Source organism: Ceratotherium simum, chromosome 27 (assembly GCF_057802395.1).
Source record: "Ceratotherium simum simum isolate JZ-2026a chromosome 27, ASM5780239v1, whole genome shotgun sequence".
Lineage (NCBI taxonomy): Eukaryota > Metazoa > Chordata > Mammalia > Perissodactyla > Rhinocerotidae > Ceratotherium > Ceratotherium simum.
Genome location: NC_141926.1, coordinates 28,513,045 through 28,524,129, shown reverse-complemented (window position 1 = coordinate 28,524,129; position 11,085 = coordinate 28,513,045). Strand labels below are relative to the sequence as shown.

At 41.9% G+C, this 11,085-nt stretch overlaps 1 protein-coding gene across 1 annotated transcript; it reads right to left on the bottom strand.

The window, feature by feature from the left end:
- Positions 1-1,345: 1,345 nt before the first annotated feature.
- Positions 1,346-2,860, bottom strand: LOC147913463 (melanoma inhibitory activity protein 2-like). The gene has a single exon (XM_087418221.1). It carries the CDS (start codon positions 2,858-2,860, stop codon positions 1,346-1,348), a length of 1,515 nt encoding a protein of 504 aa, XP_087274347.1.
- Positions 2,861-11,085: the final 8,225 nt, after the last annotated feature.

Here is an 11,085-nt window from a genome sequence, read left to right as displayed (position 1 = left end):
CCTCCCACACACCTGGGGCAGTGCCCAAGACCTCGCAGAAGCTCCACGTATGCTATGTGAATGGATGTGGATGAAGGCAATGAAACCCACACACTGTGGATCAGAGTTAAGTGTGCTGGTTCTTCTCCAGATCCTTCTGGGCCCTTTTCCGGCCTGCTCTGTGCCCGGGGCTGACTCCCCTGCCTGCACTAGCCAGGTCTCTGGGGGGCTGCCTCATGGTCCAGCAGGGAATGGGAGGACAGGAGGACAGAGGGTGGGGGCAGTTTTCCCTGTTCCCGTGACAGCCCCTCACTGGGCCCAGAGGACACCACCTCCCGCTCCTCCCTCCAGCCCAGGGCTGGGAACAACTTCCCTCTTGCTGGCACCTGGGAGCCCCCCATCCTTGGTCCGTCCCTTCTCCCCGTCTCAGCTCCAGAAATTGCTGCATCTCCGTCTCTTCATCTGCACATTTTGATGAAGTGTTTCTAGTTGGAATTTTATCAGATACATCAGGCATCTCTCCTTTTCTGTGTATGTGTTTTAGGATTCTTTTGCGTACCTCCCAGTGGTATTTGCGTGATCATTTATTTTTACTTAAAATTTTTTCAAAATTGAATCTCTTAATTTAACATTTTCCTTAGGTACTGAAATAACATGGATCTGCACTGTGCTTTGTGTGTGTGTGTGCGTGTGTGTGTGTGTGTGTGCACACGCAGATGTGATTGCCACCAAGAGAAAACCTTTATGTTGACTGCATGAAAATGAGAAATGTCTCAACAACAAACCCTATCTTAAACAACACAGCATAGGTTAAAAAACAAAAAACAATGAGAGTAAATTATCTAAAATTATCCTCTAAATTAATCTATGAATTTAGGAGTAAGTAAAAATATTGTGAAATATGAGTGGTGGTGTGTTGAAGTTTTTTTCTCTTTTTCTTTCCATTGGTTTCTAATACCAATCTAATTTATCCAGGCAAATATTAAGTTACTTTACAGATTTCTAATAGCAGCTCAGAGCACACAGAAATGGTCTTGATTGTTTTCTACATCTCTATGTGCAACTTCAGTGATAGCTTTAGTAATAGTGACCTGTCATTTTATCTAAATACAATCCTTATACTATCTTATTCTAGAGGGTCCAAGGACATAGAGAGCAATTATTGATAAGAATTGCATTAAATGAAACTTTATTTGAAAAAATATCTTACAAATTCGAGTGGTTTATCTACTTGAATCAGAATAATCAATTTAGTCATAGTAGCTAAACTAAAAAGACAAAAATCAAAATTTCTTTGCAAAGAGCGCACAGGTGCAGAGGCTCTGCCGCAGGTGGGGCCTGAGGCCCCGCTGCTGTGGAGGCTGAGTCACACCTGCAGGGGAGCCCCGGTCCCTGAGGCCTCGGGGCAGGACCCTCCTCCTTCCTGGGGGGGCCAGCTGGCCCAGGGGATCCCCCACACTTCCGGGCCTCTGGGGGCTGCGGGGGGAGCAGCTGGAGCCAAAGGGCCTCCCGGGAGAGGCCCTTTGAACCTGGCCTCGTACACGGCCAGCCTCTGCCGGTTGTGCTCATTTTCTCTTCTGAGCTCCTTGAGCTTTCTCTCAGCCAGCACGGCCGCCCCCCAGCTTTCTTCCGCTCTTTTCTTCTGGAAGAGCTTCTCCTTGTGATAGTAGGAAGTGCATCTCGCCACTTCTTCGGCCACGTCTTCAGCCATCTTCTTGTAGAGGTTGCGAAGCTGACACGTGGAGTTCAGGTCTCTACACACGCTGAGGAGTTCCTTGTCCAGCTCTGAGCAGACCCTTTCCTCCGCGAACAGTTTTCTGTGAAGTTGCATGATGTGATCGTCCTGTAGATCAGGCAGAACTTGAAGTTTCTTCTTCAGCTGCTGAATCTCACTTTCAAGCTTTGAGTTTTCGTGCTGTAAAGAGGCTTCCTCAGTTTGGAGAGAGAGTATTTGTCCAAGAAGCTCTTCGTCCATTTGCTTTTCTTCCCACGATTGTCTGGCTCTTTCCGGATGTTCCTCTTCGGGACTTTGAAGGGGCACACCGAGGTCAGCATCATCGCTGACGCCCTTCCGATCAACCTCTGACCCATGGACGGGGTGCTCGCCCTTTCCTGCTTCCCTCTTTGGCTGGACTTCACCATTCCTGTCATCCACTTGGTCGCCAAGGAGGTCAGGCAAAGGGATGGTCTGCAGCAGGTCTACAACCACTGATAGGATCTGGCTGACTTTATCTTTCAGGATCTGCTGCATTCGTGTGTTCGACTGCTCCAACCTTTCCTTCTCCTTCTCCTTTTCCTGTGCTCTCTCCTTCCATCTTGACACTTCTTGGCAGAGCATGAGTGGACTTGCTGGAGAATGAGTGTTTCCGTTCAAATCATCCGTTGTGTTCTGGAGGTGTTCTCCATCCTTCTCTGATGCTAAGAGGGGTTTTGCATCAGCTGCTTGGGAAATTTTAGGAGGGTGGCTCTTCCGTGCCTTTTCCAGAAAGTCAACAGTGTCCTGAAGTGATAACCTGCTCAGGTTTGTATTTATTGCTGACAAGCACAAGGTTTGTAACAGGAGAGGACTGGACTCCTCCCCAGGTACCTCAAGGGCTTCAGTGTCTTGGATCACGGGTCCAATATTCTCACCACATTTTCCACCGACTTCATCGTGGGCAGAACACCTTTCACCTAGTGCCGTCCCACTTCTTAAAGTCTGTCCTCTCTTTACTATCAAAACCACCAGCACCGCCACCACAGTACATACCAGGATCTCCCAGGGAAACACAGGGAGAGCTGGCACCTGTCTCAGGCTTTCAGAAATCACGAGCAGAGCACCCCACAGGTACTCCAGGATCAACTGGAAAGTGGATCCGACGGCAGGCAGCAGGCCCTCCATGGCTGGAGAGGGCTCTGCAGCTCTGCCTCTGAGTGCCAGTGTCCTGTGGGCCACAACTGACCGCTCAGAACCCTGAGGATTGTTCTATCTCAAAAGTAAACGGGTGCCCGGCAACCAGGGCTGATCAGTTGGTTGGGGGAGGGGAGACCAGCCAGGTTCTAGGAAACAGACCCCTAACTGAACTCTGAAAGTAGAAAGTGATCTCGCTTCTCCAGGCACTGAGGGAGGTGGAAAGGGCTGCTGGCAGCCTATTCCTCTAGGCCCACCTGGCCCTACAGCACACCTAGGGGGGCAGAGCAGGGCCAGGCAATGTCCCTTTCTGTGCACGGGAGCAAGTCAGGGCAGAGTGGTGGGGGCCATCCCTGGGTGAGGCCCCTTCTCCTGTTTTAAAGTTTCCTTCTCTGCAGGGATGCCTGGGACTGCCCACAGAGCTCCCAGGATCTTCCTCCTCTGAGGCTCCCTCTCTCCTTGTGTTTGGTCACTGGGGACAAGCAAGGGCCTAGGGCTGAAGTGTGTCCCTAAAGGTATTAAGTAAGAGACCAGGATTCCAATCCTAACAAGAGTCATCACTAAGAACTGGCAGTCTTAACATTTTATGGATTTGGGTGGAGCCAACATGTCCCTGTTCAATCAGGTGTTCCTGGGTGGGAGTGACTCCCTTGAGGTGTCACAGTGACCAGGGCTCCTTCCCTCATGTGGCCCTGCCATCTTCAGCACAAGTCTCCCAAAGTGGCCCTGGAGAGGGTCCAGTCCACCACGTCATCTTCAGAAGTGGGCCTCTGGGGAGGGCGCGGCTCCTCTTCAGGCTCTATTCCCACCCTTTATTTTGTGAAACCACATCTCACTCTCCTAGTGTCTCTGACAGACCCAGGCTCAGACCCTCTAGTCCATCCCTGGGATTCTGCCATGAGTGGCTGGTCCCTAGTCTCTTTAGCCACAGGCAGATGAGAGAATAGTCATCCAAGTCTAGTTTGAGGGTGTTGAAGGGTGCCAGGGCTCAAGATCCCCATGGGACACAGAGTGGGCTTGGGGGCAGTGGCTCCTCCCAGGGGAAGTCAGACTCCTTTCAGTGCAGCAGGAGCCAACTCTGCTACTGCAATTGGTTGGTCATTAAAAAAGGATCAAAAATGGGTTGAAGAAATGACAATATGTTCCCAAATACCACACCAGTCCTAAAGAGAGTGAAATAAACTTTAAACTCTTCTTATAAAGAGGTCCAGGATATGTTATTAAGTCAAATAGTAAAATGCAAAGTAACATGTATACAGAAGATTCCAGAAAAAATTCTGAAAGCATAGCGTCTCCACCATCCCCTATATTGGGAAGATGGAAAAAGGGATGTTCATGTTTGTTGGGGGTGACAAGGCGGCACTTGGGGGAATAGCCCAGAGCTGTATTGCTTTCCTATAGCTCCTCTAGCAATTTACAGTCACGCATAGCTTAATGACAGGGATACGTTCTGAGAAGTGCGTCGTCAGCAATCTCGTTGTTATGCAAACATCTTAGAGTGTACTTACACCAACCTAGATGGTATAGCCTACTACACACCTAGGCTCTATGGTATAGCCTATTGCTCCTGAGCTACAAACGTGTGCAGCACTTTACTGTACTGAATACTTTAAGAGACTGTAACACAATTGTTAAGTATTTGCACATCCAAACATATCTACACATAGAAAATGTACAGTAAAAATACCGTATAAAGGCTAAAAAATGGTACACCTGTATAGCGCACTGACCACGAATGGAGCTTACAGGACTGGAAGGTGCTCTGGGTGAGTCAGTGAGTGAGTGGTGAGTGAATGTGAAGGCCTGGGACATTACTGGACGCTACCGCAGACTTTGCAAACACCATACACTTAACCTACACTAAATTTATTAAAAAACTTTGTATCTTCAATAGTAAATTAACCTTAGCTTACCATAACTTTTTTACTTTATAAACTTTTAAATTTCTTTAACTGTTTGTGTCTTTTGTAAAAGCACTTAAAACACAAATGCATTGTACAGGTGTAAAAAAATATTGTCTTTCTTTATATCCTTATTCTATAAGCTTTTTTCTATTAAAAAAATTTTTTTTACTATGAAGTTTAAAAAATGTTTTTTATTAAAAATTAAGAAACAAATACACACATTAACGAAGGCCTACACAGGGTCGGGATCATCAATATCACTTCCTTTCACCTGCACATCTCATCCCACTGGAAGGTCTTCAGGAGCAATAACACACATGGAGCTGTCATCTCCCATGATAACTGTGCCTTCTTCTGGAATACCTCCTGAAGGACCTGTCTGAGGCTTTTCTTGGGATGTATCACTCTTTTCAGAAATATGTCGATGATGGTTTCCTTGATTCGTTTCCTTTTTACATCATAGAATTGCTTGTAAGGAGATAATTGCACCATCAACATTCCTCTCAGTGTTGGGGTCTGTGTTTTCAAACTTTTTAAGGAGCTCATTGAGGTCTGCAAAAACATCTGCTAAACCCTTCACTGTGAATTTTCTTGGTGTTTCTTCTTTTTCTTCTCTGGTAGTTTCCTTTTCTCTTGCCTCTTCTTCAGCTATGCGTTCTTGTTCCAGTTCCAACAACTCTTCATTCGTCAGTTCCTCAGGAACCGCCTTTAGGAGCTCCTCAATGTCATCCTCATCCACACCCAGGTTAAAGTTGTTTGCCATCCCAACCACAGCCTTGTTGATTTTTGCAACCTCCTAATACTTGGCAATCCCTTGGAGTCATGACTGAATGTCTTGAGTGTCTTCTTTCAGATGTCATTCGTACACTCCTTGGTGACATCACCCCAAGCCCAAGCAAGGCTCTTGATGCAGTCATAGATGTTGTAATTCTTCCAGAATTGCATCAGTGTCTTCCTCAGTTGCAGCAATAGCCTGGACAGAGTTCTTTCTCAGGTAGTAGGCCTTAAAAGCTGCTATAACTCCTTGATCCATTGGTTGGAACACAGAGGTGATGTTTGGAGGGAGAAACACTGCTTTGATATTGGGATGAAGATCACCAATAAAAGGAGGATGACTGGGAGCATTATCAGCAACAAGGAAAATCTCAAAAGGTATGTTATTCTCCAAACAATACTTCTCCATTTTGCTGGCAAGGCAATTCAGGAGGGCATCTTAGAAGAGGAGCTGGTTCATCCACGACTTCTTATTGCTCCTGTTGTACATTGATATCCTTGAAGGTCCTGGGGTTCTCACTGTGCTAGATCACAAAGAGTTTCAATTTGTAGCCTGCAACATTGTCTCTAAGCAAGACTGTTATCCTGTCCTTAAAAGCCTTGAAAACTAGCCTTGACTTGGCCTCCTTATGGATAAAAGTTCTTTCAGGCATCTGTTTCCAGAATAGGGATGTTTCATCCATATTGAATATTTGCTCTGGCAAGTAATTTTCCTCCGCAATCAGCTTATCTAGAATCCAAAAATTCTTCAGCTGCCTTCCTATCAGCACTCGCAAACTCACCACTCACTTTCACATTATGTAATGAATAATAACACTTGAATGGTTTAAATCACCCACACCTACACCTAGCAGTAAATTCAACATTGTAGTTGGGTCCAGTCTTTTCTTTCAACATCACAAACAACCTTTTTGCTTTGGCTGTGACGGTCACAGTGCTGACAGAGACTTGCTACTCTGTCTGGTCTTTAATCCAGGTCATTAGAAGTTTCTCCATGTCTGATATAGGCCCATCTCAAATTTTTGTTAGTTTGTTTGCCTTCATGATGCAGATGTTTTAACAGCTTCTCTCACTCTGTTCTTGTTTTTCAAGATTGTAGCTGTGGTGGAAGGGGACCTGCCTGACTGGTGAGCAACAACCATCACTGATTTTCTACCTTCATAGTCCCTAGTCACTTAATTTTGTTTCCAGGTCAGTCCCTCAATGCGGTCTCTTACTGGCAACATTAGCAGTGGATTTTGTATGCTTAGAGTCCATGATGAACAAAACAACATGAGATTAAATCAGGCACAAGAGAAAATGATGCAATCAAGAGATGCGGTAAATACAAGATGTATGAGGCGGCTGCTGGCATAACATGCCATACCATTTTACAGTAAACTTTTTTTAATAAGTAGAAAGAGTACACTCTAAAATAATGATAAAAAAGTATAGTATAGTAAATATGTAAACCAGTAACATAGTCACTTATTATCATTATGAAATATTATGTACTATTATGTATGTGCTATACATTTATATGACTGGCAGTGCAGTAGTTTTGTTTACACCAGCATCACCACAAACATGTGAGTAACACGATGCCCGACGATGTTACAATGGCCACAATGTCACTAGGTGAGAGGAATTTTTCAGCTCCATTATAATCCTATGGGACCATCTTCTTATACGTGGTTCCTTGTTGACCAAAACATCATTATGTGGCACACGACTGTAATTGAATTCACAAGAAACTTGTGGGCCCCTTAGAGGTGTGCTGGGGCACTGAAAGTCTTAGGAGGGTTGGCAGGTAGGGGAAATAAAGACGAGAAGAGAAGCTACTAAAATCATATTTGCTATTACTTTACCCTCTGACAATAGTTAACCCAAAGATGAAATAAACTTAATCTCTACCTGATGTCTCATCATTTTTGCCTCAAGGCTTTGAAATAGCCTCTAGTCTTTTCCATTTCTAGTTTATCTTCTATATTGTTGTCTGAAATTATTCTAATTTATAAATAGGGTTAGTGTCTGGTAATAACAAACACTGAAATATCTGTTGAGTAAATAAAGTTTCCTCTCGTGATTAAAATCCTCCCATGGCTTCTAACTGCCTATAATGAGTCCAGATTCCTTAGCATGATGTCTAAGACTTCAAGACTTTATGCATCCTCTTCTTTTCTAGGTTCTTACCACATGTACCTCTTTGTGATTTCCTGACTTTGAGAGGTTCTCTTATGTTTCAAATGATTTATATGTGCTATTTCCTCTTGCTGTCATGCCCTCCTTCTTATTCTGTCTTGAACGTTTCTATTCCTCCTTAGTCCTGTTCAATGAAATCTTCCCTGAGGTCTCAAGACAGACTAAGTTGGTCCCATCAAAAAGTTCCCATGACACAAATTTGCAGTTAGAAGACGAATAAGTCCTGGAGATCTACACACAGCATAGTGATTATAGTCAACAATACTGTATTATATACTTCAATGTTGCTAAGAGACTGGATCTTAAGTATTCTCACCACAAGAAAGAAATGATAATTACGTGATGTGATAGAATTGTTACCTAATGGTACGGTGGTAATCATATTGCAATATATAAATGTATCAAATTAACACATTGTACACCCTAAACTTACACAGTATTATATGTCAATTATATTTCAATAAAAACTAAAATTTTTTAAAAGTTTCCATGAAACTAGTAAAACTTATCCTGCTTCTCAAGTGTATTATAAATGGCTGTTTATATATTAGTCTCTCCCTTTAGATAGCATCTTTTGAGGGCAAAAATCTCAGCTTAATTGTCTATGTCAAGGCATAGAATATGGTGGAACAAATAAAAACAGTGACATTAGGCAAACCTAGATTAGATTTCTGGCTTCCCCTGTCTGGTTGTGTGACCTCAGTAAAATTAAATAATTTCTCAGAAGTTTAGTTTTCTTCTTTACAAATACAAAAGAAAGCTACCTTGGCTGGGTCAGCACCTAGCAGATAGAATTTCTATTTCTGAATAAAATGTGAGAAAGAAGCAATGTGTGTGTGTGTGTGTGTGTGTGCGTGTGTGTGTAAATAGCAGACTTCCAAAGAATTATTTTAATATGTAATGATTTTTAGATTTTTTTTTTTGATTGATAACCAAAATATATTTAAAAAATTATAAATCTAAAAGAAAAATATGATTAATCCAACAGAAATATGGGGAAAATATATCAACAGTTAATTCACAGATCAGAAATCACAAATTGCTATTACATTTCAAGAGGTGGTTGACTTTATGGGAAAATGAAGAAAATGCTAATTAAAATCACAATATAACATAATTCCACATCATACATCTCCATCTACATACTTATCTTTCTCTTTTTTTTTTTTTTTTAATTTTTTTTTTTTTGTTTATTGCAGTAACATTGGTTTATAACATTGTAAAAATTTCAGGTGTACATCATTGTACTTCTATTTCTGCATAGATTACATCATGTTCACCACCAAAATACTAATTACAACCCATCACCACACACATGTACCCAATTATCCCTTTCACCCTCCTCCTTCCCCCCTTCCCCTCTGGTAACCACCAATCCAATCTCTGTCCCTATGTGTTTGTTTATTGTTGTTATTATCTACTACTTAATGAAGGAAATCATATGGTATTTGACCTTCTCCCTCTGACTTCTTTCACTTTGCATCATGCCCTCAATGTCCATCCATGTTGTCACAAATGGCTGGATTTCATCGTTTCTTATGGCTGAGTAGTATTCCATTGTGTATATATACCACAGCTTTTTTATCCATTCGTCCCTTGATGGGCACTTAGGTTGCTTCCAAGTCTTGGCTATCGTGAATAAGGCTGCAATGAACACAGGGGTGCATGTACCTTTGCAAATTGGTGTTTTCAAGTTCTTTGGATAAATACCCAACAGTGGAATAGCTGGATCATATGGTAGTTCTATCGTTGATTTTTTGAGGAATCTCCATACTGTTTTCCATAGTGGCTGCACCAGTTTGCACTCCCACCAGCAGTGTATGAGAGTTCCCTTCTCTCCACAACCTCTCCAACACATGTTGTTTCCTGTCTTGTTAATTATAGCCATTCTGACGGGCGTGAGGTGATATCTCATTGTAGTTTTGATTTGCATTTCCCTAATAGTTAGTGATTTTGAACATCTTTTCATGTGTCTGTTGGCCATCTGTATGTCTTCTTTGGAGAAATGTCTGTTCAGGTCTTTTGCCCATTTTTTAATTGGGTTGGTAGTTTTCTTGTTGTTGAGATGCATGAGTTCTTTATATATTTTGGAGATTAAGCCCTTATCAGATGTATGGTTTGCAAATATCTTCTCCCAATTGTTAGGTTGTCTTTTCGTTTTGTTGATGGTTTCCTTTGCTGTGCAGAAGCTTTTTAGTTTGATGTAGTCCCATTTGTTTATTTTTTCTATTGTTTCTCTTGCCCGGTCAGATGTGGTGTTTGAAAAGATGTTGCTAAGACTGATGTCGAAGAGCGTACTGCCTATGTTTTCTTCTAGAACTTTCACAGTTTCAGGTCTTACATTCAAGTCTTTAATCCATTTGGAGTTAATTTTTGTGTATGGTGTAAGGTAAGAGTCTACTTTCATTTTTGCCTATGCCTTTCCAGTTTTCCCAACACCATTTGTTGAAGAGACTTTCTTTTCCCCATTGTATGTTCTTGGCTCCTTTGTCAAAGGTTAGCTGTCCATAGATGTGTGGGTTTATTTCTGGGCTTTCGATTCTATTCCATTGATCTGTGTGTCTGTTTTTGTGCCAGTACCATGCTGTTTTGGTTACTATAGCTTTGTAGTATATTTTGAAATCAGGGAGTGTGATACCTCCAGCTTTGTTCTTTTTTCTCAGGATTCCTTTAGCTATTCGGGGTCTTTTGTTGTTCCATATAAATTTTAGGATTCTTTGTTCTATTTCTGTGAAAAATGTTGTTGGAACTTTGATAGGGATTGCATTGAATCTATAGATGGCTTTAGGAAGTATGGACATCTTAACTATGTTAATTCTTCCAATCCAAGAGCACGGAATATCTTTCCATTTCTTTGTGTCTTCTTCAATTTCTTTCAGAAATGTTTTATAGTTTTCGGTGTACAGATCTTTCACCTCTTTGGTTAAGTTTATTCCTAGGTATTTTATTCTTTTTGTTGCAATTGTAAATGGGATGGTATTCTTAATTTCTCTTTCTGCTTCTTCGTTGTTAGTGTACAGAAATGCAACTGATTTTTGTATGTTGATTTTGTATCCTGCAACTTTACCATATTCGTTTATTACTTCTAAAAGTTTTCTGGTAGATTCTTTAGGGTTTTCTATATATAAAATCATGTCATCTGCAAATAGTGACAGTTTCACTTCTTCCTTTCCAATTTGGATCCCTTTATTTCTTTCTCTTGCCTGATTGCTCTGGCTAGGACTTCCAATACTATGTTAAATAGGAGTGGTGACAGTGGGCATCCTTGTCTGGTTCCTGTTCTTAGAGGGATAGCTTTCAGTTTTTCACCATTGAGGATGATATTAGCTGTGGGTTTCTCATATATGGTCTTTATTA

What these genes read in the sequence shown, in the direction of transcription:
- LOC147913463 (XM_087418221.1), bottom strand. Translation starts at nt 2,860, where the DNA reads ATGGAGGGCCTGCTGCCTGCCGTCGGATCCACTTTCCAGTTGATCCTG.